The following is a 27,829-nucleotide window of genomic DNA, read 5'->3' on the forward strand; positions in this document are numbered from 1 at the left end:
TTTTTTTCCTAATCATGTAGATTAGGATTTGATAAGTTTGTGTTTGAGACAACCTAACTGTGACTAACTAACATGATTTAGTTTTTGACATTTTGTGGTAGTTCTGATTGTGTCCACTTTGACTTTCTAGAACTGGCACGACCGGCAATGCCATCCGCATAGAGAAGATTATATACACAGGCAAGGAAGGAAAGAGCTCACAAGGATGTCCTGTTGCCAAATGGGTGAGAATCAAATGTGCTGAGTAAGCAGAAAAAGAATACTTGAAATGACATGACTCGTCTGTATTGAAACTTAGGACCTATTTAGCATTTGTTCCATATGGATTTGAATATATTTGCATATTACTCCTATGGGGACCTGGGTTATTGCTTGTCATAAGAGGCGACTACATTGGATCAGGCGGTCAGAATAGGTGACCTAGTTGATCGTCTGTCAAGGCGACTATGCTTGACGTACGAGGCGGCTAACGGGATCGGTGGTCAGGCTCGCTGACTTGGTTGATGCATGTCATCCATCCCAATTGCATGGATCGATATTCATGATGTCAATCACTGGATTGTCTGGTCCAGAGTCGATTATTTACAGACCGCCGTCATATAGCTGAATATTTCTGAGTGCGGCGTTAAACAAAAAACAAACAAAAAACAAAACATTGTACCCCGACATTGTGGGACATTGCTACTGGTTTGTCTGGCCCAGATCAGATGATTTATAGACAGCTGTCTATGGGTGGAATATTGCTACGTCGTTTGAGACAAGTTGGCGATGCACAGAAGTTGGGCAAACATTTTTGGGTTTTTTATTTGGGTAGAGAGGGTGTATGCATGTTGTGCACGTGCAGCTCACGACAATGAAATTGACTCCCCTCCCATGGACACGCGTGTTGCTCATAAGTCTATAAGAGGTCAGAGGGACAAGTCGATACTAGAATTCTTTGCTGAGACAAGCACATATCTATCATACTACTTGTTGCGGACCACCCACTACCCCTTTCTTCACAATGGTATACATGTGCAAGTGGGTGGACCATATACATAGTCAATCGGGGTTAATTGTCATGTCACAACTCGGCTTATCCTGGCTTACCCGTAGCTGCAACCAAATGAACAAATCAATATTCATTGTCCTCATGTAAAAAATGGACCCCATCACCCTCTACGGCTGTAAAAAAATGGATGCTTTGTACACAAGAAAATATTGTATCTGGAATGTTGCCGGCATAAAGCAACAACCAAACAATCTAGGCATATTATTTAAATATGCTTCATCTTATTTGTTTTTGTCTACCTCCAGATCATTCGCCGGTCAAGTCCAGAGGAGAAGTACCTGTGTGTTGCCCGCCACCGACCTGGTCACTTCTGTGCCCATGCCTACATCATTTCTGTCATGGTGGCATGGGATGGGGTACAGGCTGATATTGCAGACGATCTCTACAGTTATTTGAGTGGAACTGTCACCAAGTTAGGATTTGAGACCGAAAGAAGATGTGGTACGAATGAAAGGTGAGATTTTCCATTTCGTGTTTCCAGCACAGAATAATCCCCAGATGTCATGTTGGATGTCATATCCTGCTGGCGTGGATGATTTCTCATTTCATACACCACTTGGTTTCCTGGCCCAGACTTGATTATTTAAATGCTTTTGTCATGTATCTCTGTCAACACTTTATTCACTTGGCTCGATCACATGTTCAAATGTTGTCATGCTAGAATTGTGTTGTGAGGGGCATATTGATTGTAAATCAAGCAGTGTAAACAAATAGAAATTATCTGTTAGTCAAAAAATGGTAGTGGGAACTCTAGACAAGGGGAGGCAACTCTTGGTTTAAGGAAAATTGCTTCCTCTTTTGCCTCACTTTTTTTATTTTATGTTTCACGGATTTATTCCAGCTTTTCCACTCAAGGTTGGTCGAAATAAAAATAAATAGCTATGTCAATCAATTATTTATTAATATGAAAGTCACTCTGCAGTGGATTTAAAACTGCAGCTGGCTTCTTGAATCACTGATTGTGATGTAGACATGGAGTTGATATAAAACATTTTACATTTTATAAGAGGGTCTATGTAAATAGCCGGAGACATAATAAAAATAAAAAAATTTATGTTTCATTTTTTTTCTTTTCCAGCTGCTTTTCAGTAGACCCATGGGCCCGTAAAACAAAAGAATATGTGTAGCCTTTCCTCAGTTTAGTTTTTCCATTTTAGCCTATAGTGAAAGTACATATCACTCATCAATTTGTTTTAGTGCTATATTTGAGGCATTGTTCTTTCAGAAAAACCTGTGCATGCCAGGGAGTAGACTTGGTGAGACGAGGCGCATCATTCTCGTTTGGCTGTTCATGGAGTATGTATTTCAACGGCTGTAAATATGCTCGCAGTCGGGATGCCAGAAAGTTCAAGCTCAAGGACACAGTAAAGGTTAGAAAATTCTTTCAAAATAATTTGAAATATTGACTCATATGATATGTGTTATCTTTATGCTTCTGAACAAATGGTCAGAGTTTGAAAACTGCGTGAGATTTTATTTCTATTTAGTACACAAACTGACCCATTGTCGATCAGAGGTGAAATGGGCTACTGTAACCCACTTTGTATCTCCCTGCATTAACTATTTGCTGTGATTATCATGTCCCCTCATTTGTGCAACACTACTTGGGACTTGCTTGTCGTAGGAGGTGACTAATAGGATCGGGTGGTCAGGCTCGCTGACTTGGTTGATGCATGTCATCGTATCCCAATTGTGTAGATCGATGCCCATGATGTCAATCATTGGATTGTCAGGTCCAGACTCGATTATTTACAGACAGCCTTCATATTGAATATGATCAGAATAATGTATTAGATGGTTGTGTTTTATATCTGAGGATTGTAGTAACACTTTTCTTCATATTGTCATTTAGGAAACAGAGCTTGAAGAGAGGCTACAAAATCTGGCCTCAATGGTGGGACCACTGTACGAGACTGTTACACCAGATGCCCATCGTAACCAGGTATGTCTCAGTTCAAAATATTCTGTTGATTCAAGGTGAGGTGAGGTGAAATGTTGTATTTTTGTCACACATGAAGTGACATACATGTGTGTGTGCATGGCTGCCATCTTCCCAAGGCAAGTGAGTTAACTGATTTTAAAAGTCCAGTTTCCACCCTTGCCGAACTGGGCTGGTATTATGGAGTTACATTTTGGCTGGACTAACGAGTCTATGGATAGTCCAGTCAAAATCCTGTCATGAAATTGACTTTCGGTTTGTAAACTGTTGTGCAGATTTTGGTCGATTGAAAGATTTGCCAACTCGGAGTAAGCAGATATGTTTTCAGGTTTTTAACCAAGGTTCTCACATGATTTGATGCACTTTGCGATGTAAGACCCGTTTTGTCACAATATAGATCTTGATTATTCATCAGATTGTCTTGACTGGGCGCCGCCATTTTGTTTGAAGCAAATGCAAATGATACAAGAGGTTGAATCTGATTGGCTAATAGGAGAGGCATAAAAGGGACACAACTCATATTAACCGCTGGCTGCGCTACGATCGAGCCCAGAAATTCCAGTCTAGTTTGACAAGGGTGGAAACTGGACTTTTATAGTCAGTTATCTCCCTTGCCTTGGGAAGATGGTGGCTGCTTGCAATAGTCCAGATTATTCCCGCTTTTATAGTGTTAGCCCACCGTGATACCATGTCGCTGTTTAACATTGAAGCTCCACTCAGAAACAGTATACTGACTCCCAGCCAACCAGTCCTTGTTTTATCCCCTAATGTGGAGTGCAAGGAATGGCAACAAGAAGTATTATCTTTCAAATCTTTTTGTAAGACGCGGCCAGGCAGCAAACCACCCTGTTGAGTCAAAAAGACATTGAATGAAAGGAAAGGCTGTAGCAAGATGATGGTAGTGTTAGCAGGAAACATGAAGAAATGTTCATTTGAAGGCAGTTATTCTTTGCATTTAGAGCTTAATTTTGTAAGTATTTGACATTGCATTTTTTAAATGTGTGTGTCAATATTTCAGGAGTGTCTATGATTTTAATTAAGAATTGACTTCAGTATTTTTATTTTTATGGAGGTATAACCGGTGTGGACACTTTCTAAAAATACACAAAAAAAATTGAAGTCAAGAGTAACTTGACGGGTGGGTACTGAGAAGGACCCAGATACCCACAGTACTACACGGACCCGTGGTTAGTCACATGATATTTAGTTTAATAACAAAAACTACATCTCAGTGGTTACAATTCAAGTTGCTAATGATCGCATTTCTTTCTGACGATGCGCACATTCCTTTTGACTTGTATATATGTTTGAGTAATGATAAGGCCCAGTCAACTTCAGTGTGTGCAATATCTGATCGTTTTATAAATGTATCTAAAAAGATTTTGCAAGGTCTGCAGTAATACAATTCCCAATCAGACATTTTGTTCTCAACTCTTGAGACCTACAGTGGGTACCCGGGTAGGGTCGCAAAATAGGGGGTCGGGTACCCGGGTAGGGTCGCAAAATAGGGGGTCGGGTACCCGGGTAGGGTCGAGAAAAAGGGGGTCGGGTACACGGGTAGGGTCGGGAAATAGGGGGTCGGGTACCCGGGTAGTATATTTGGACTCGTCCCAGCCCTACATGGAATCACTGGCAGTTTATGTATTTCTGACTATTCTGTCCATTCTAGTGTCAGTTTGATACTGAAGGAGGAGAATGTCGCCTCGGCGCCAACAAAGCCCGTCCATTCAGTGGAGTAACTGCCTGTGTTGACTTCTGTGCTCATGCTCACAAGGATCTCCACAACATGAATAACGGCAGCACTGTGGTAAGTACACACACTGGACCCTAGCCGGGTGTGCTGGTCTCAAACATAAAACAGCATTCCCCATGTTAATTGTATTGTGTTAATCATATGTCGATGGCTCTGTGATATTTCATTGTATACACAGGCATCTCACTCCAGGAGTCGGCCTCAGTATATTTTATTTATGTTGTATAAGAGCATCATGTTTTATTATGAAAATGAATGCTAAAATGAGTTTATTAATACTCCAGGGTCTAAAATATATGTGAGCGCCATTGCTACCCCCCCACCCACCCCTCCCACTTCCAGATTCCTAAATCCTATCATTGTTTCATTGCTCACCCCTGAATCACGAATACTTCTTTGCACAAATCTCAAAAGTGAAGTTAAATAACTGAACAAAATATAAAATATAAAAGGACATTTTTACGTACATTAGTTTTTCTAAAATGTTAATTGTGTACCAAATATAATTTTATTTGAGTCAAACTACAGGGTCCTGAATACGCTCTATCTAGACCCTGAATCCAAAAGGGATTGGCAGCCTCATAAGTGAGGTTCAGGTCTGAAGGTGGACAGTAACAAGAACAGACTTTGTTCTTCATTCTTTTAATAACTAGTTTTAATTTTGGAGGTGATAGCTGCGATGATAAAACGAGGGGATTATGCTGAAAAGTTGCTGACTAATCAAGTCCACTTCTTTCCTCAGGTTGTGACCTTGACCAAGCACAGAGGGTTACAGAAGCCAGAGGATGAGCAACTCCATGTGTTGCCCCTGTATGTTCTTGACCCCACAGATGAATCTGGAAGCGTGGAAGGGCAGAGGGAGAAGATCAGACAGGGATGCCTTGAAGTCCTAACCAACTATCCACTGGAGGCTAAAATGAGAGCCCAACCCCTAACCCCGAAGAAAAGAGGAAAAGCAGCCAAGAAAGACAGCCCAAATGCTAAGAAGAAGAAGGAACAAGAACCGGTGTTCCCCCAGCCTCCAGTCCACAACGAGGCACCCCCAGCAGGTGGTGCTCCTGCAAAAGAACAGCAAGCCATGCTGGAGCATCTGATGAAGAAAGTCAACAATGAGAGTATTTCATTTGAAGATCTAATGTCTCACTCGTATCTTCCAGGCTTTAATGAGCTGTATGGCAAATTCTGGGATTACTTCTATGCCAATGGTACATTCCCTCCTGGAACTTTCTTGTCAAAATGGGCAGCTAATAAAATGTCATTTTTGAATAATCAAAAATCAGACGGTGCTGGAAACCATTTTAAGATGGAAAATAATCAAATGCTTCATAATCCACACCATCCCAATATTCCAAACCACAATGGCCCTCCATCGCAGGGTCAACATTTAAATCAAGGTCAAGGGCAGCAAAATGGAATGACCCCTAACCCTCAAGGTCAAGGGGTGAAACATGAAGGTCATAAGCCATTCAGTCATCATCCATCAATTCCTCAAAATGGTGCATCTCAGGAACAACATCAAGTATCATCGAACTCATTCTCATCCCCACTGGACATGTTGTCGACTGCTGCAATTATGCAGAACGGAGATAAGCTGTGTGCCAATGGACCAGGAGGTGCTCATCTACCACCTCAATTTTCATCTTCCCAACCAGTGCCTTCCCAGCCTGGTCCAATGTCAGGTCAAACAGGTCCTCCCCATCCTCAGACAACTCAGGATCAACCAAATCCGTCTGGATACCCAGCTATGCAACATCGAGCATCATCACTGCCACAACATCCAAATCAACATTCCAGTGCAGACGGCAAATCTGACTGTAACAACCCCGCGGGGTTCAATAATAGGGCACCCTGCAATCTAGCAGGGACATCAATGTGCAATGGAGGTGCAGACAAATCTGCACTGGACTTTGGAAATCAGAATAGGCTACATGCTGATGAGCCTAATGAATGTATGATAGACCCAACTGTTGTCAAATGTGAGTGGGAGTACAATGAGGAGGTGTTCCGCGATCCAAACATTGGTGGTGTTGCCATTGCCCTAGGGCATGGCGCTGTGCTGTTTGAAGTTGCCAAGCGTGAGCTACACGCAACAACTGCTCTGAAAAACCCAAACCGCTATCATCCAACCAGAATAAGTCTTGTGTTCTACCAACATAAAAATTTGAATTATCGGCACCACGGCTGGTACGAAAATGAACGAAAGATGGAAATGTTACGACAGAAGAAGTTGGAGAAAATGAAAGACCCCATCGAAAATGAGGTCCCAGTCAATGGAGCTGTCAATGGAGCCGTGAAAATTGTTAAAAAGAAGAAAAAGAAGGAAACTGTCGATTTTGCCAAAACTTCAGCAGCACAGTACAAATATATGTGGGATGCACCTGTTCGGCATGGCGTCTCCTTGACAACGGACTCTATTATTACACGCTGGATAGATCCGCAGCCAATGGTATCAGGCCCGTATCAACGGTGGGTTTGATCAACCAATCAGATGTATTGTTCAAGGATAATTGGGTTTATATGTAAGCATTTACCATCCTAGTACTTATCTCTAGTTTCAGAACATGTTCTTGTTATTGTTTATACCATACATAAACAGCTTGTAACAATGTTGTGCCAACATTCATGTCATTTGTTTATTGTTAAGCCTCTTCATCGTTTATAAAGAAAAAATAGCAATTAAGGTTTTACCAAGTTTTTTAAATTTTGGGATAAAGATGTAATGTTTTGTTTGGCTATTCCATTGTGCTTCAGATAAATGAGAGGCAGTGCTAGGGTTTTTAAGATAAACTGTTAACTGTTATGTCTTTCATCTCAGTATGTTTTAAAATTGTGCTATAAGTGAATTGTTACATTTTCAAAACAGTAACTCATGCATCGCATGTCATGTTTTCATGAGAGTGGAACAGGTGTGCACAGACAGGAATGAATGCTCCGCATCATTTGTCCAAACATACCTCTCTTAAATAGGCATAAATGTGAGATTTTCCTGATAGTAGTTCAAGCAAAGAGTTTGTTGGAAATGACTATTTACAAAAGTTGTTTTTATTATTTTTCCCAATTATGAACGTTTTTCTGTGGTTTTACTATGTTTGTGCTGTGAGAAAGTGCTGTGAGATACTGACAAATTTCAAGAAATTTAATTTCACAAAATTAAAGAGCTTTTATTTCGGGAATTGTAAATGGTACGACAACTTGGCAAATTGTGAGTTTGATTTCTTGAAAGTAGTTCAGTGTAATGCATGTCAGATACTGCTTGTATACAACTAATTAAATTATAATTTATATGATAGTGATTTTAGTTAGCATAATTTAAGGCAATGAGCAGTACTGCTCGACACTTATTAACTCAGGGTTTTTCAATATATTGTTTAGTATACTCACATGTATATGAAGTCACATGTATGACTTTATTAAAGAGAAATAGTATACTTTATGAATATTCATGCAGTTTATATTCACAGAAACGCCTGAACATATTCTTTCATACCTGCATAGTTTCTGTATATTTTATGTTGTTATTGTTGCTTTGAGTGAGAAATGTAATTAGTTAGTTAAACCCCATGTTATGTCAAAGTAGAACCTGAAACATCTCTGCAAAATCTGCAAAGAAATTCAATTTTTTTAATAAAGATAATCAATTTTAAGCCATGACAACGTTAACTGCACGTACAGAAGTACAAGAGCCATGTTATCATTGTTATGAATATGAAAATGGTCCAAAAGATATTGTTCCCAAAACACGATTTGATATGCTATGTACTTTACTTGTAAGTGGTATTTACATTCATCACTTTTGATTAATAACGGCAGCTGAATTTTTCTAATTCATGTAGAGTGGTTAAGATTATCATGTGATCTGATTCTTCAGTCAGGAGAGTCAGGTATGATCTTGGCTAGGAATGTGACTTAATTACATTATATATTGTGTCAGTCTGTGTTTTGTACCAAATGTGAATTAATCACCATTCGAGGAATGTATTCTGTACATTGGTTTTAATTGTAATATAAATTAAGTCATTCTTATTCTGCAATAGTTGATATTTGTAATTTCAAATTGTTATAACAGGCATAAATGTGTGTATTTTGAGACATTGTTGTACAGGTAGTTTATTTATCATGGTAACCATGGTAACCCAGAGAAACAATTGTACAAATTAATGAATTCATTGCCATCAAGAAAGCTTATGTGACATAGTCATCTGATGTTTAGTGTAAGAGATTTTTACATATGTTATTTGTTATTGTCTCAAGAGTTCCTCTTACATTATGATGTTTTCATATTGGCGAAGTATGATTTTATTTGTTAAAGTCATTCAAATGCATGTTTAGGTTTTAAATCCCATTTTTTCTGGCATGTGTGGACATTTCTCACTTTTTAATGAATGATAAGTCACCATTTTTGTTGTTTATTTTGTTTTAATTATTGTTTCACAAGATCTCAAACAATAATTGTTTACCAGCTGTGAAAGACGATGACACAAAACAAAGATGGCATAATTGTTCAATAATGATTTGAAAGTTGTACATTAGGTAGATGTGTATATCAAACCACAGTATATAGGGATTTATCTTGACCTGCTCAGAGGCTGACAATCGGCCCCAAATGTACAGCAAGAGTCAGTACAAATCCACATTCAATTTAAAATCTCCCAATTCCTGTTTTTGTAGTTACCGGTATAATAATGTCATGGCTTTATACGGATAACTATAGTTCACTGATAACATGCCCAGTAAGGACGAAGAAGCTTGAATGCTTTTTTGGTACAGTATGGCATTGAATGCAATTATAAAATATATCTCAATTTAAGAAAATAAGAATTTGTATTAAAATTTATTTTGAACCATGAATCCTTCTCAATTTGCCTGCCAAGTGCAATTGGGACGCAGTTGTAGTTAAATCCCTGCATTATGATGGTATGACAATGGAGTCTGTTTGGGGGGATAATCCAGAATGGTTATTCTCCGTGTTGACATTTTACCAGGTTTTACAGAGGACTCCGTGAGGGCTCTGTGTCTAATCTGGTCAAAACATGTAGCAATGCAACGGATAGTTACAACCCTGAATTTTCAGAAAAGGAAAAAAAAAACTTTTTTCAGAAATTGATTGTTTAACCTTCTGAATGCTTGTTGTGTTTCTCAATTACCTTCTTAGCCATTTTCTGTCTTTCTAGAAATAAGGATCTTTGGAACTATGGAAGGGTTTAGTTTGACCGAACAACATTTTTAAAAAACCATTTGACCCAGATGTTTTGTGTGGTCTCAAGAAGGTAACCATGTAAAATGCTCAAATTAATCATGTCATTGATATTCACATCAAACTCCATTAACTAGGAAGTATGATGCACTTGTAAACATTGTTACTTATCTGCTGTAGGTAATGGTGTCGGTACTCATTAGACTGCTGGTTCCTCAGGACAAAATCAGGCAGGTTCTTGTGATGCATCTGGTACATTTACTTTCCAAGTCAGGTTTCGTGCTATGAAAGTTCATTGAATTATCAATTAACCCAAGTGGTCCAGTGGCCTAAAGCACTGTAAATCACTGAGCAGAGTTGCATCCCTTAGCTGTGTCAGGATCTGTGGGTTGTGGGTATCAATCATGAATTTGCCCCGATCGTCATCCTTGATATGTCAGTGCTCCATTGCTTGTGGGTTTAACCAAACTTGTAAACATCTATGAATTACTTCACTTTGGGATTTCCTCCAACATAAGCTGACACAATGGGATGTACTCGAAAAACCTTTTATTTTTATTGGATTGTAAAAGAGTTGGTGCTAAACTTCAATGTTGGTGGTCGAAAAGCGAAAAAAATTATTCTAATTCAGACTAGTACACCTATAAATGAATGAAAAACAAACAAATTTGAACGTAACAAGATATCAAAAGATATTTGATTGTATTTATGTTTATTAGAATCATAATTTTTATACATGTTATTCACCATTTCTTACAAACAATGGTGATGAAATCTTTTTTCAGTTTTTTATTGTCTAAAAATATTTTTAATAAATAAGGCCCAACTGAACCACTGTTATAAGCAAGGTTGAACTCCACTCACTCACTCAACATTGGCTCATGACATGAATCAAATTCATTACTGTTTGTCCTTTCGATGGTTGGAGCCGTGAGAATCTGAACTGTAAACTGCTGAGGTAGAATACAACCACTTCTGTGCTAGAATATTTTATTTGCCATTTTGAGGATTTTGGAAATATTTAGTAGTACTTCATTATGAAACTCTACTGAAACATTGTTGGGTAAAATGTAGTTGTTTTCAATACTTGTTTAATTCTTGATTGTTTTGTGTATAGTTACCCCATTGTTTTCAATGATGATATTTGGATGATTGTCTTGTTTTGAGAACACATACATGTGAGGCTACACTATTTGTATATTTTAGGGATATAGATGTTTCGTTTGGTGAGGTAAAAAAACCACTAAAATCGTGTAGCTCTGTATGTTTTTATCTTATTGGGCATATTGTTGTTTTGGTCAGTCATTTTATTGGGGAAAAATAAGAACTTATGTTTTTATGAAGACCAGGGTACTTTAGGCTTAAAAAAGGACAAAAGAATTTATTCTCAGGCAATGACTTTTGAAATTATAGTATGGGCGGGTGTTTTTTGTTGTTGTTTTTTTCCGTGTTAAAACAAGTATATAACAAAATGAACAGTTGTATACCAACAACCTGGGAAAGGGCCTCACTACGTAAAGAAGTATGCATGTAAAGGGAAGCAACTGCGTGCTATATTGGATCTCATTGTTATAAGTATTAGGATTTTTTAATTTTTTGGGAAAATGGAAACATGCGGCAGACTACACCTGTGAGAGTATACTGTGATTTCTCTATGCTCTGTTTCCAGAGTGACCAGAGGCTTATTACATACATTTAATTCATAATTATTCAAATACTCTATGTTTGATGTTTTTTGGTGATATCTTTATATTTGTCTTACCCATCACGAAAAAGAAAAGACGAACAAATCATTCAAGTCTTAAAAACCTGAACCTGAAAAACAAGGGTGGCCATAGATTACACCTTTTCAAAATTTATTGTAACACTTCAACAAGATGATTTCTGATTCAAAGCATATATCTTGAATCTGATGAGTGGTTTCATTTGGTTAAATGATGTACTAGCAGATCCAGAGGGGGGATGCAGGGGACAAACACACCCCTATTTCCAGACACCTTACATGTTAACCGCGCCCATGTCCAAGTTACTTGGTGACATGGGTTTTGAGCAAACACCCCTCCCCCCTTTTTTCAAAATTGTGGATCTTTCTAGGTGATGCATGAGTTGTTAAATGGCATTTGCTGTTCCACTGACATACATTTGGAGGAAGGGGGTAGTTATTTAAGATTAAAAGGATTTGCAGAGAGAAACAATTACGGTCGGCAAAAACCACAGAGGTTCGGGGTGAATGTGGAGAGAAAACTACACACATATTGGTAGGGTCGTCAAAAAAGTGGGCATGTGGGGAGGGTGGAAAAGGAATTACTTGTTTTCCAGGTTATCTTTTTCAGTTCATTCCCCTTTTTATAAATAACCAGTCACTGAAATTCATGCATTTATCTCTACATGTCAACTGCATTTGTTATTAACATTTGTACATTGCAACTGTCACTCAAGATCACATCTCATCGATGACATTTATAGATAACATGTTTTACATAGTTTTATATCTTTTCTATTTTAGGTAAGAGTAATTTTACAAAATCCAACTGTTGATGTACCCTACACGCCTCAACAATGTTGATGAACCCTGAACAATGCCAGCCAATGAAATAAGGCTAGCAATCAGGGACCGATGATAACAACATTGTGTGTGTTAACTGATCTATTTATTATTTTGTTGTCCATCTACTAGTAAGGTAGTGTAATTTATTATTTGTAGATTTTGAACAATTGTATATTCTTAACGGGTATATTTTTTATTAATATCCAAAATAATAATATTGCCATATGTTGTAATGTTGCAGGACACTTGGACAGTTTGAGATATTAGATGTTATTTTCAGCATTGATATTGAGAATAATATTTATTATGTTCATGGCTGATTTAACGCTTATGTCTGCCTATGGTATTAATCTATGGTTTAATGAATTACTTTAATTCTTGTGATTGCTGTCTTTCTGGGTGTAAATTCCTGGTAATAATAGAAGTGGGAGATGCCCACGTAAAATTGTACAGAGGATGGAGCATGGAGGGTTCCACTGTAGATTGTCAGTAGATACGATGTGTAGGAACACACAGTGTTTGTGTGTATGTGTCGTCAAACTAGAGATGATGAAAATAAATCCATATTTATACTGTCTCCTGCTGGCCTGTTTTCATTGATAGAAGACGCCTCACCAGAATGCTGTTTGTTTGTTGTTTAACGCCGCACTCAGCAATATTCAAGCTATATGACGGCGGTCTGTGAATAATCGAGTCTGGATCAGACAATCCAGTGATTAATATCATGAACATCAATCCACGCAAATGGGATACGATGACATAAGCGAGCCTGACCACCCGATCCCGTTAGTCGCCTCTTACGACAAGCATAGTCGCCTTTTACGGCAAGCATGGGTTTCTGAAGACCTATTCTACCCGGGATCTTCACGGGTCGGACGCTACGTAGCCCGTGCAGCGTACGTTCTTTACGTTCCATCCAGAACACCAAGACTTTCTAAGGTTGCTCCCCAAAACGTCTATACTTCGTTAAAACAACAAAGGGTTTTTCTTACTGCTGTATTGGAACAACAATAGCAAGTGACATCTTCAACTGGAATAGTTAACAACATTGCTGGATATAGCCACGAATGCATCACCAGAAGTTCCCGGCGACTTCTACGATTATATAGTTATCATTGGGTCGGCGATAAAGCAACGTTTCCCCTCTATCTAAGAATCACTAAGAGAAAGCTCAAGCCACTTAGTGATTCTTAGATAGAGGGTCCTAGAAAGTTTGAGTTAATTCGTTCAAACACCGATATATTTGTCTGGCGCACCAGGTGTGTTTTATAAAAACAAACATTATTGCAGTTAATCCGAATTCTGATTACGTACAGGGAACGTCATAAGGACAAGGACCACAGTATCTCCTTAATTTATGAATTAAGCAAAGGTTTTAGAAACTACAGTAAAGTACGGTTATAACGAACTCAAAGGGACTACTAATTTTAGTTCGTTATAACCGTAGTTCGTTATAAGCATATATACAGCATAACTACAGCAAATAGTCAGGACCAAAAAAGTAAGTTCGTTATATCCGTCAGTTCATTAAAAGCGAGTTCGTTATAACCGTAGTTTACTGTATTATGAAAGTTATCCGATGTTAGGAATAAGACCTAGGCTTTTTGTCGGTTCAACAGTTGCATTTTGCGACCCATGACAACACTAAATTCAAAAAGATAAGGAGAAAATGTATCAAAAAGGTTGAATTTACCGGTTTTTCAGTCAGAGATTTTCTAGTTTTTGAACATGAGCAAGCTGATTTTCAAAGGCGACCCATGAGGGTTTCCAGGATTTCGGTCCTGCCCCACACCGAAGCCGATGTAACACATGTAGTGTTTCTTTAGGCAATGATATTGTTCGAAATATGCCTCACTCACTCAACAGTATATGGGTACTGTTGACCTTCTAGCGCCTTAGAGTCAGTTTGGGTTGTATACTCCCCAGAGAGCGGGGGATGAAAATCAAGATGTTGTTTTGGGCGCATTAGAAAACATACACATTATCATTAGTGCTGAAATTATGTATCTTTCGAACCACACGATAGCACAACCTAAAGGGTAGACTCCCTCATAGAGGGGTCTACTGTATGTTGAAGATATCCATTACCCATAAGTTCTAAATGTGGGAACTTACTTCACTTATGGGGGGCACGGGTGGCACAGTCTTCTAAGGCGCAGCGATTCCATGTGCAGAGTTGCGTCCCTTGGGTCCACCAGAAACCTATGATTGTGGGTTCGAATCCCGGTTCGCCCCGATTATGTTTCTAGATTTGTCAGCACCATACCCGTGCTCGTGGGTTTCACCGAAGTGGTAAACGTCTGAGACCTGCATCACTTCGGGCTTTCCTCCCACATTAAGCTGACATGCCGCGATATAACTGGAATACTGTTAAAAGCGGCGTTAAACAGAGCTCACTCACTACTCACTATAATAAACAAAGCCACAGTTTTTCAGTTCAGAGGTGATCAATATTTGTATATTCTATGTTAATGTGATGATTCCTACATAATTTATATTCTGGGGGAACATCGCGGTACATGTATATGGATATCCGTATATTTGACTCTCACCAAGAAGTTGAAAGCCCTATTTATTTTCCATACTGACGTAGTTTCACGGTGATAGTTTCGGAAAGCAAAAATATGTTCATTGAAGTTTAGCATTTCAGTAAAAGTACTTTACACTTTTCCTCAGATTATTACACAACGTATCATTATAAATATTTAGTATATAGTTTTCAGTGTTTATTTTCAAAGGTGCCCAGTTCAGTGGTAGTATTCACCCGTTCGTTCTCGAAGGGAGATAACTGACGTCGTCGCGAATATTTAAGTCAACAGGCCTTTCATGTGCTGGAGGTAACAATACAACAAACGATTTGTGTTCTATATTACATGTTTAATGTAAATTTTGGGTTTTCCGAAAAATACCGTCCGTCGCCAATCTATATATACTGGCGTTTCACTCTTATCACTGACCAAATAACATTGAGCGTTATATACACGGATACACAACAGTCCCCATTCACTCCAGTTTGAGCAGATTCTGACGATCATCTCTACAGGTAAGTTCAATGTTCATATCCTTCTGTTTTACTTCGTGAACACAGGCTATATTTCTTTCGACATGACATATTTCATAACGATTATGTAATGAAGTTTATAGTTTGTAACTTATCTCTCTCAGAAATCCGTGTACCATGGCATGCGAACTTTACAGTCGTAGTTCAATGTCTTGTTCATTCATGGACAGCTTTCGAGTGTACCCTGGGTAGATTGTCCTCGTTTCGCATGACAGCGTCGGGTGTACGTGGTGTCTCAAGTAGATACACGCTGACATTTGAGAACACAGGTAAACACTAGGAAAAGAAACTAGAACACAACTTGCTTATTCGTAGACTGTCTGACTTAAGACTGCTTTTGGCGTTACACGGTATGTTAATTAAATGGGTGAGTGAGTATAGATTTACGCTATATTTAGCAATATTCCAGCAATATCACGACAGGGGACACCAGAAATGGGCTTCACACATTGCACCCATGTGGGGAATCGAACCCGGGCCTTCGGCGTGACGAGCGAACGCTTTAACCACTGGGCTACCCCACCGCTCCTATCTTAATTAAAGGGGGTCTCCATACTCAGCTTTCTGGTGCCAATTGTCAGTACAGGACTAGATGTAGGAATTAGTTCTTATGAGAAACTGACACATTATATCTACTTTATTAGGTTGTCAATAATTCTTAAGTTCATATACGCTATGACATCTGGATAAGCAGACAAAGACAGACCTGTTTAAACGACCTATCAAACTTGCTAAGCCTGCCAATTTGTCCTATCCTAATCTAATCAACGAGTCATTTGAGAAGGGACCCACAAAGATCTTAGCCGCTGTTGTGAAACTCTTGTGGTATTGTATATACTACGAACATATGTCAACGCGGTGGGATTGAAAGGTGGTCATTTAATTACTGCCAACTTCATTCAAACCTGGATTCCTTCTTTAAAACATTTTGTAAATCACTGAGGGGTCCATCGTTAAAATCGGATCTTAGTTCTCACTACCGCTTTGTTTAGCGGACCAGACCAGATAACATAACTTTCAAACGACAGGAATCACGCTGATCCGTGACTTCGAGTGGGTCGCTGATCGCACTGCTTACAAATAAGTGCCAATGCACCTGCAGATTAACGCTCATATATAGAGCTCGTTGACTCATCGATACGGATCCAAACAATATGTTCGAGGAAGTGTCAGATCTATTTTTAACACCATTTTATCAGTTATGCTGTAGCGGTAATAACGGGTACTGGGCATTGTGGATAATACCCGCCGAGATTAACCCTAAGCGTACATCGACCTCCAACTAATGTAAGTAGAGTAAACTACGGTTATAACGAACTCAAAGGGGACACTGATTTTAATTCGTTATAACAGCATATATATATATATATATATATGATCGGGACCAAACAATATGTTCGTTATACCCGTCAGCTTCGTTATAAACGTAGTTTAATGTAGATCTTTATATTTCTTATTTTATTTCTAAATATAAACATCTCTAAAACATACATTTGGTAGTGATCGTTACATATCAATGTATATCAATTTCAGAAATCCTTTACTCAGGCATGGAAGCGACAAAGTGAAAACAGGACATCATGAGTTTTAAAGAAGTCCCCCATAACGTGTGAGTTATTCCTTCGACTAATTACACCAAAGTTTTACGAAATGTGCAGTTTTAATTTCCTTGTAAATTATTATTTGAATTATATGTATTGCAACTTTTAACGAATATGTTATGATTAAGTTTTAAAGAGAGAAAAAACAGATCAGAACGCATATTTACAGTACATAACTACAACGAGTTCATGCCTCCAGTGTCTGCCTTACTGACGTTAACGACTCAAACGGGTGAACAATACTACAACCAGGCTGCACCACAACAGACGTTTATGGGCAAGCTTTCACACATAACTCCCACACATGGAGATAAAAGAAGCTATAAAAGGTGCATGAAACAACTGCCACTGTCAGACAAAAGAGACGCAATGACTTTCTGTTTAATAATCAGCTGTGGTGTTAACAATGACGATCCAGAGGAAGTGGAGGTGTGGAGATATACTACTTTTGGAAGTTTGAGGTGCTAATTCTATACCTAAATTAAATTAAGCTTAAAAAGTTCAACTGGATCTTTTACAAAACATGGTGGCACATGTCGTTGCACCCAAACTCATACCCGAAGTGCAGTAAATACGTGTGCATTTACGTATAACACTCGAATTCGACAATCACAATGGAAAGCGTGTCTCAGTTCCATGGATATTTTCCCATTATAATGTTCGATATTTGCAAACAACGATAACATGTCGTGAAATAACATGCCCGGTGACGTACACTTTTGTATCAACAAAATAATAATCATTCATTTGCCAGTTTAAGTTTACTATTCCTAATGTAAAAGTGAGTGAGTTGAAAGAAAGCGGAAATGGTTGTCAGCTGACCACACCACTTTGTATATGCACTAATACACTAAGTACTACACGGTTAACTAGCCGTGAAATGGGTGGTATGTAGTTGTGCTTTGACTCCACGCAAAGTCAGCATGGTTGAATTTCTTGCCCGAGTCTAATGCAACTTAGTTTTTTTCCTGTCGACTCTGTCTCTGCAATGATATATACTCAGAACACCAAATTATTTCATACTACCAAAGACGTATATAGATCTATATACATCTTTGATATTACTGTGGATACTATGTAATAAGGGGGCACAGGTTGCCCAGTCGTCTATGGCGCAGCGATTCCATGTGCAGAGTTGCGTCCCTTGGGCACGCCAGAAACCTATGATTGTGGGTTCGAATCCCGGTTCGCCCTGATTATGTTTCTAGATTTGTCAGCACCATACCTATGATCGTGGGTTTCACCGAAGTGGTAAACGTATGAGACCTGCATCACTTCGGGCTTTCCTCCTACATTAAGCTGACACGCCGCGATATAACTGGAATACTGTTAAAAGCGGCGTTAAACCAAACTCACTCACTCACTCACTATGCAATGACCATTACAGATTGAATCTAGTAATATGAAAGAATCGGGTGTTCTTTAACTTATTGTAAGAGTGAGTGAGTGAGTTAATGCTTTACGTCACATCGGCAATATTTCAGCCATATCGTGACGAGAAATGTTACATTTGTAATACATACATTATTAACTAAATTAAAACCTGTCATCGATGGACAGTAAAATTACTAGAATATCACAGTTTTTTATTTAAAACTAGCATACAACTATAAAAAAGATAGCACTATAAATTACGGTACAATATAAAAAAAGGCTATAGTTCGCCAGCAGCTGAAGGTAGATCACCATGCTAGGGTCCATGGGGACTTACAGTACTTTTGCTACCTGCATGGACCCCAGCCGGATTTACATCATCCCTTCCGCTGTTGGCGATTAATGACAAATTTAGCCAGGTTAAATGAACATATATACTACGATTAAAATTGTGGTGAAAAAACATTACTTAGAATGACGTGGTCTTACATCTTATTGTGAGAAGTAATATAGGAACAGCATGTGGCTGTATGTAAAGTTTCCGTTATCCCTCGAACACTCACGTGAGCATCATGACTGGGAGAAAGGAATTTATTCAAACTGACTTTATAGTATCCGTAGTTCGAGATAAGCGGAGTGCCAATATAAAACCACAGTTATCTGTGTTGCTGTCAGGGATGTTGACGAGGTTGACTGCCCCCCGCTGACGCCAGAACAACTCCGACTGCTGGAGGCTGACAACGAATACAACTTCTTCCACACCCGCCGCGGTCGCGCCATCATCATCAACAACATCAACTACATGACGGAAACTGGAAACAAGCCAAGGTCGGGGGCGGAACACGACACAAGCAGACTGTTAAAGATTTTTGCAAATCTGCTGGAATTTGATGTGCAGATATGGAAGGATCTCACAGCTGGGGATATGGTCACAAAAATTGAAGAAGGTGAGAAACCTGACGCAACACACACACACACACACACACACACATACACCCCCCCCCCCCCCCCCCCCCCCCCTCTCTCTCACTCTTTCTGTGCATTAAGGGGCTAAAACAAGGACTGGTCGGCTCGGATCGGAGCAAGTAAGCTGTGTCTGAGTGGGGTATTCATGTTAAACAAGTGGGCAAACACTATAAATCGGCATCAGTCCCATCTTCCCGAGGCAAGGGAGTTAACTTAGTTTAAAAGTCCAGTTTCCACCTGGACTTTTAAAGTCAGTTAACTCCCCTGCCTCGGGAAGATGCAACAGTCCGGACCAGTACAAGCAGCCACCCACCCATACGTCGCTGTATAAGTGCAATAACCTTGGACGCGAGGCTAAACCCCATTTCACGTCACCTCACCCCTCTCTATCTGTCTGTCTCTATATATATCTGATATGTGTGTGTGTGTGTGTGTGTGTGCACACGACGAGTGTAGGGAAGGAGTACGGTCTGTATGGATGTGCGTGTTACCTATTAACATCTTTACATGCTAGCTCCATTGTTTGATGAATTGTTTAACGCCGCACCCAGCAATCTTCCAGCCATATGACGGTAGCTTGTAAATAAGCGAATCTGGACAGACAAACCATTAATTGATATTGTGAGAAACGATCCACGCCATCTGAGTTCAATAACATGAAATTATCGAACCTGACAACAAGTTCATTTGGTCGTCCCTTACGTCCAGCATAGATTACCTGGGAAAATATTATATCGGTTTCCTGATGAGCGGATCCGGACTGTATCGGTATTCTTGGATCTTTTATGCCACGATCAGCACTATTCCAGCTATATTACGGCCACCTGTCATGAATCGAGTCTGGGCCAGTCAAACCAGAGGTTGATATTATGAGAAACGTCGGGGTGGAAAGACACGCATCCAACCCCATACGTCACCGAGCCTTTCATCCGATGTGATTCGGTCGTCTCTTACGACCCGTGGAGATCCGAGGAAGAATAGGTCTTCAGCAACCCATGCTTCTCCGTAAAAGGCGACTATGCTTGTCGCAAGAGGCGACTAACGGGATCAGGTGGTCTCGCTGACTTGGTTGATGCATGTCATGGCATGGATCGATGCTCATGATGTCAATCACTGGATTATCTGTCCCAGACTCGATTATTTACAGACTGACGTCATGTAGCTGGAATATTGTTGAGTGCGACAAACAACAAACACACAAACAGTCGTCTCTACCAACAAGCAATATGGTGATGACGGTAGGGGTTCACAACGTGGGGGAGTGATGAATGCATTTTAATAACCCACTTCACAATTTCAGCCGCTTCTAACCGGTACTACGACCACACCAACGCCGACTGCTTCGCCTGTATCATACTGTCTCACGGCGGGGAGGAGGATGACAGACACGGCATCCCCCACGACATCCTGCACGGCGTGGACGGCAGCATTGTGTACACACGCGACTTGGTGAATCTGCTCCGCGAAAAAAAATGCCCTCAGCTCAAAGACAAGCCTAAAATCTTCATTATTCAAGTAAGTGTGCCTCTCTGTCATGGTTCCGCTCCCAAATAAAAGGTTGATTGGTGAAAATAATATCACTGAAAATAATCCTCAGATAATAACCGAACCGATGTAAAACGCCTGTAAATAAACCAACATTTATACATTTTTTTAACAAATTCACACTGGAATATAATGCAAAGGTTACCGTTACTTTGTAATTATAGTCAGTGGTGTAGACGTAATAAATTCTGATTTTATTCATCCCCGGTCATGTGTCATGCATCAACCAGATTCTCCACATCGTTAGTACCCGTGAAGATCCGGGGTAGAATAGGTCTTCAGCAACCCATGCTTGCCGTAAAAGGCGACTATGCTTGTCGTAAAAGGCGACTAACGGGATCGGGTGGTCAGGCTCGCTGACTTGGTTGATGCATTTCATCGATCCCAATTGCGTGGATCGATGCTCATGATGTAAATCACTGGATTGTCTGGTCCAGACTCGATTATTTACAGACCGCCGCCATATAGCTGCGTTAGCGGCGTTAAACAACAAACAAACAAACAAACAAACAAACAATCATCGTAAGTCATTTACGTAAGGATCGACCGCGTTGATTATGAGTTATCTCCCTTATACTTTATCTGCATCGCGTATACTTTTGCATAAGATCATTCCAACTACTTAACTACGTTCAGATTCGTTTAAGCCCAGTCTCAGCTATTCCATGCTGTAAGTCCCTCCGAAGTATTTCTGATCAAATTTAATTTGACCAATTGTGTATGTTGTGTATGTAGTTAAAATAGAATAACGTTTGGACATAACATATCCATGCCTGCCCTCTCATCTATTCCCTGTGATACCAGTTAAGTAGTGTTGAACGTAACATAAAACCCATTTCACCTCACCTCCTCACTGTATATAAGTACGTAGTTTCAATTCCTTCAAAATGAATTGGATTTTGGACCCGTGAAAATCAGGGTTGGAATAGGTCTTCAGCAACCCATGCTTGTCGTAAGAGGCGACTAACAGGATCGGGTGGTCAGGCCCGCTACTTTGGTTGATGCATGTCATCGTATACCAATTGCGTGGATCGATGCTCATGATGTCAGTCACTGGATTGTCTGGTTCAGACTCGATTATTTACAGACCACAGTCATATAGCTGCAATTTAGCTGAGTGGAGCGTTAAACTACAAGAAAGAAAGAAAAGCATTTGCTTTTGGTGTAAACAAATACACCTCAAATAAAAAACCCAGACACATTTAACTAAACCCACATTGCTAGGTAGCTGAAGTTGAATGTTTGAATTATGATTTAAAGAAATATTTAGGGTTCTAATTAATAACCAGCACTCTAACAATTTTGCGTTAAGCGCTTCTGAAGAAAATAACATAGTTTGATCATTAATAACATAACCACAGTTACTAATAAGAAAGTTAAGAATGTTGAAAGTCATAAACATTTAGGTATAGCATTCGCATCAAACGGAAAATGGTCCTGTCACGTAGATAACATAATAAATCAACATAAAAAATGATATTAAATTCAATGAGAAAATTAAAATTCATATTAAACAGAAATACATAAAATAAAGTATATACAATTTTCATAAGACCTCATTTCGAATATGAAACAGGATGGGAAACGTTAATAGAACGAAGGAGGAAACGTAAGCTATGTTTGTTGTACAAAATGCAAAGTAATACTGCCCCAACTTTATCATAAAGACATAATTTATAATTTAAGAAATTCAGACAATATTGTGATTCTATATACTAGATTAAAACTCTCAGCGTGTTCTATTATTCCATCAACTGTAAGGTTATGGAATACTATTCCTGCACCAGGTAGAAATTGTACATTTACATCCCAATTCAAGTCATACATACAGAAAGAGCAATGTATTGCACCTCCATATTTTTCCAATGGTGTTAGAAAGTTGAATATTTATCATACCCGATCAAGATACATGAAAAGCCAGTTAAATTATGACTTATTCAGAATACAGATAAAATGTGATCCAATATGCGAATATGGTAACCCTTGTGAAAACTCATTTCATTATTTATTAAAGTGTCCATTGTATGTCCACCAAAGAAAATCTATGTAAATAATAATTCGGGACATTTTACAGAACGCCGTGAGCAACAATGTAATATTAGATTTAAGTTTGCTGTTAAACGGAAATGAATGTTTGTCCATTATCGAACATCAACTTATCTTTAAGGCAGTGCAAATGTTTATTAATCATACAAAGAGATTCGGGTAACACATTAATGTAAATATACTAGTCTCTCTTTTGAACATTTCTTTTATATCTATACACTCATCTTCTTTTCTGTTTTCCTTCTATGTGATTTACTGTACAGGTTGTTGTAAGTACCATGGAGAGGGAGTCCTAAGTTGGATAACTTGTTCCCAATCCATTTCGATCTGAATAAAATATGCTTAAACCACGGACTTGTATATAGGTCCGTGCTTAAACTAACTACTACAGTTACATATACAAGTATATTTCAATTGGTCAATCTTTTCCTATGACTGTAGTTCGGTGTATTGATTTACAGGCGTGTCGAGGCGATGACCTGGACCAGGGCCAGGTGGTCACTGTCCAGACGCCCGTCAACCCCGGGAAACATGTATATCGGAGGGTCACGGTGAGAGGTGAAGACGACGCCTCGCAACCCTACGAGAGTCGAATGAGAAGTTTCAGCGATCAGAGTGAAGACATAGTTGTCTCCCCTACCCCGCTCTATAAGGACTTCTTGGTTGTTTACGCTACTCCGCCAGGTGAATATGAGAATTATAACCTAGTGTGTTTCCCATGTGTCCATAGTCGATTGCTGATCATGATTATGAATATATAAATACAAATACAATTGTCCAAGTGCTTATGGACGTCAAAATAATTTGCAGGGGAAGAGATTTTAAAACACTTCAGTCAATGTGTGAAATGATCTCTGCTCTTCCGTGATCGACCAACTGTTATTGTAAAGCGTACACTTTCTCCTAATGTTACGAATGTTTTGATTATTACAGTTACAAAAAAATATCTCAGAACATATTATATGAAAGGCTAAGTTCCTGTAAACGCAAGAACGTTTTCAATTTTTGAATGTTTTTGCAATCCTTTTCAGCTAAACAGATACAATTCTGCAAAGTTCACGAGTAATATCACTAACTCCCTACAATCGTCTACCATTACACCATCCTCAAACATGTGTGTCACTCATGTTGTTACACGTTGTCGTCGCCTTGTCGGGGAGAGGTTTTTTAACATAAAAAGACCAGGTAATGGATAACAAAACAACGATTTGCACGTGCAGGATATTCCCTAGTTTGTTATACAGACCCTAAAACAAATATGTCCAATACAGCCGTTGCAAGTCTATAATATGTGGCAAGTCTAGATTACTGAAAATGAAGAGTCTCTTGCCTCCATTTTGTTATATTTTTATAACAATAATTTAACAATTGTTTTTATCTGTAAGACGTGTTCATTACATAGACTAGATGTCAGTCCAGATATTCTCATGTGCACAATGAATACCTAACATTCTCTAAGCATTTCAACCAAGACTTGAATGGTTGTAACATTTCTTGCAAGGATTTTAACAGTAGAAAACCAGTCCACAACACACATAATCCTTCCATGGTACAAACTGCCATGGCGCCCAGATTCGACAGGGTGAACAAAATAACCACAGTAATATAACGACGCGATATTTATCATTAACATTCGGGAAAAACCGATTACCTTCGTTTTCGAGATACAGTAGTCCGATATGCAGGTCTGAATGTAAATGTACGCTTACATTCGTGACCTACTCGTGTTATTCCCAATCTCATTAAAATCAGATCTTAGTTCTCGCTACCGCTAACTAAGATCTGATTTTAATGATATTGTGTTATTCCGGGACAAGCCGAATAGCGACTCGTGCCCCTCTCATGGCCATTTTTGCGACCGAGTTCCGTCTTAGCGCAAACGGGCATACCTAAAACAATTGTCAACTCGTTGCGTGATGGTTCACATGTATTTCCCCACATATTATATATATATTTCAAATGCAATTTAAAGCACATCGGGATGTGCGGAATTATACAGTATGATTGAATACATTTAACTGTGTCTTGGGTATATTTTTAGATGCAAGACATATGTAAATTCAAAAATAATTTCTGAGGGATTCTTTGACGATGAACATGAAATCATACGCGCATTCTGAATGGTTTTTCGTATTTTCGCACATTACATTCATCGACAGGGGGACGAGTCTTCATGCATGGCACGTTTAGTCTCTGAAAATGTATACTTTTGATAGAAACGAACAACTCCATTTACATTGAAAAGTAGTCCCTGTGGGATGGGATATTCAACCTGTAGAAAATCTGGACTTGCATCATGTAGCGTAGACTAACATCTAGTGTCTCAAATGAACAGATAAATTGTTAAATTATAGTTCTAAAATATAATCAAAAGGATCTAAGAGAATTTCTTCATTTTCAGATAGTGCAGTAATCTAGACTTACCACATATTATAGACTAGCAAGGGCTTTATTGGATATATTTGTTTCAGGGTCTTTATGACAAACTATACATAAGGCTATATCATTACAGTAAGGAATGGGTTGAAGGGAAAATAGTATGGTTCAGAGACTATGAGACAGACCAATCAGAATGCTTCGCTCATTAGAAACGATACTTTAGAAGCCCCGACGCTGATTGGCAGATAGGAAAGCTCTTACGAAGGTGGCGTCTTCACACAGAGGTATCCAAACGGAGTAAAAGATCTCATTTTATGTTTGTTTGTTTGTTTGTTGTTTAACGCCGCACTCAGCAATATTCCACCTATATGACGGTGGTCTGTAAAATAATCGAGTCTGTACCAGACAATACAATTATTAATATCATGAGCATCGATCCCCGCAATTGGGATCGATGACATGCATCAACCAAGTCAGCTAGCCTGACCACCCGATCCCGTTGGTCGCCTTTTACGACAAGCATAGTCGCTTTTACGGCAAGCATGGGTTGTTGAAGACCTATTTTACCCCGGAATCTTCACGGGTCGATCTCATTTTAATGAGATTGCGTACGCATGATTATCAGATTCGGCTTTACTAAAAATAACTCTTAAAATCTTTCACATTCATTTTGGTTCAGTGCATTCGTAAAAGAAATAATAAAAAAATAACTTGTAGCATACTTTTTTCGATAGGGTACTCTGCTTGGAGGGGCAAGTATGGGAGTTACTTCATCCAGTATCTGAAGGAGGTGTTCGAGTCAATGCACCAGGAACACGTCCCTCTTGTCCGCACGCTCACCAGGACGAGTCACAAGATGGCTGTGCACTTCAAGTCCAGGACGACGGACTCCACGGGGGGGATGAAGCAGATGCCTTGCATCATGTCCATGCTGACAAAGGATGTGTGTTTCAGACAAAAACCCGTTAGAGTGTGATCACCGGGGCACTGAGATATTGACACTTCTTGGGTTTTTTAAGAAGCGAAATTGACACTAGTTAATGAATTTGTGCAATTGCCACTAGCTGTTTTATTTGTGAAGAGAGTGGGAGAGCGTTCGCCCGTAGAGCGGAAGGTCCGGGTTTCGATGCCCGGCCACGTCATACCGAAAGACGTTAAAAGATGGTACTTGTTGTTACCCTGCCTGGCGCACGGCATTAAGGGGCTAAAGAGGACTGGTCGGCTCGGAGTCAGTATAGTGTGTCTGGATGGGGTATTCATGTTAAACTGCGGCATGGTATCTCAGTGTGCTAGCACTATAAATCGGCATCAGTCCGGCCTAGTACAAGCAGCCACACACACACACACACACACACACACACACACACACACACACACACACATTGTGAAAGTTATCACATCTAATTCAATTTTTCATGTATCTTCACTGTTTCTCACATTTCAAATCAATCTGTTTACCCGCCTCCATCCTGTTCCACCCAAGCATCACAAGAAGGGTCCAGTTGTTGTCTTTGATCACATATTAGTTGTTTTAATTGTGAACATGACACAAGTATTTTTGTTTATAAAGTTAACAGAAATCGTTTTGTTTGTGAAAATGACACTGGTTGTATTATTTTTTTAATAGGGTCTTTGCTGACCATATAGGGTAGATATTGTTGAATCTATGACTATGCCCCTTCTTCTTGTGCTGAGTTGCGTCCCTCAGCCGCCCCAGGATCCGACGATCGCGGGATAAACTTGATTTGTCAGCCCCCTACCCATGTTCGTACGACCTGCGTCTCTTCACTGCCATGCCCATGCTCACAGGTTTTACGAGACTGGTTTGACAGTTGTTTGACAGTTGTTTGACATGCCTTGATATAACTGAAATAGTGCTCAAAGTGGAAATAAATGGCAAGTCACTCCATGTTCGTGCTCATTTGCCATTACCCTTCCACAATGACGCCGAATTGCTAGTGACGTAAATACCATTTCCATAACATAAGTCTCTAATAATAATAGTAATAATAATGATGATAATAATAATAATTTCTAATGGAATACTGGTCTTTTACAACATAGTCACCTTTTATTTCCTGCACAATGCCAATCATCACTATGGTATAAATAAGCACTTTTCTCGACCCTCAAGTAGCTCGAGGCTTTTTACAATAGTTTCTGGTTCTTCGAGTTAAGGCGGTTTCACCACGAACCTATAAGTACGTGGTTTCACTATACCCATGATCTAGTAGAGCGTAAGTATACATTTTGCATATTGCCTACACTAGTGATAAGTATCTCTGACATAGCTACCTTGAACATAAGTATTTAGTTTTTGCAGGAAATAGAAATGCTGAAGAATAAATCGAAGAGCCTGGAGAGGCTAATTT

At 39.2% G+C, this 27,829-nt stretch overlaps 2 protein-coding genes across 2 annotated transcripts in view; both read left to right on the plus strand.

Annotated features, from left to right (window-relative positions):
* LOC139469843 (methylcytosine dioxygenase TET-like) overlaps positions 1 to 13,044 on the plus strand; it is a 54,909-nt gene extending 41,865 nt beyond the window's left edge. The window contains exons 5-10 of the mRNA XM_071252152.1: positions 131 to 224; positions 1,297 to 1,505; positions 2,277 to 2,421; positions 2,904 to 2,993; positions 4,660 to 4,797; positions 5,486 to 13,044. Of these exons, the coding sequence (XP_071108253.1) occupies positions 131 to 224; positions 1,297 to 1,505; positions 2,277 to 2,421; positions 2,904 to 2,993; positions 4,660 to 4,797; positions 5,486 to 7,219 (2,410 nt within the window). The 3' untranslated portion in view covers positions 7,220 to 13,044. The remainder of the gene's footprint in view (positions 1 to 130; positions 225 to 1,296; positions 1,506 to 2,276; positions 2,422 to 2,903; positions 2,994 to 4,659; positions 4,798 to 5,485) is intronic.
* A 4,509-nt stretch (positions 13,045 to 17,553) lies between these two features.
* On the plus strand, positions 17,554 to 26,974 carry LOC139467467 (caspase-3-like). Its single transcript, XM_071249012.1, has 5 exons — positions 17,554 to 17,576; positions 19,197 to 19,468; positions 20,788 to 21,002; positions 23,540 to 23,762; positions 26,192 to 26,974. The coding sequence occupies exons 1-5, from the start codon at positions 17,554 to 17,556 to the stop codon at positions 26,431 to 26,433; spliced, it is 975 nt and encodes a 324-aa protein (XP_071105113.1). The 3' UTR covers positions 26,434 to 26,974.
* Positions 26,975 to 27,829: the final 855 nt, after the last annotated feature.

The sequence above is a fragment of the Haliotis cracherodii genome, unplaced genomic scaffold, assembly GCF_022045235.1.
Source record: "Haliotis cracherodii isolate W230 unplaced genomic scaffold, xgHalCrac1.p SCAF_2, whole genome shotgun sequence".
Classification (NCBI taxonomy): Eukaryota; Metazoa; Mollusca; class Gastropoda; order Lepetellida; family Haliotidae; genus Haliotis; species Haliotis cracherodii.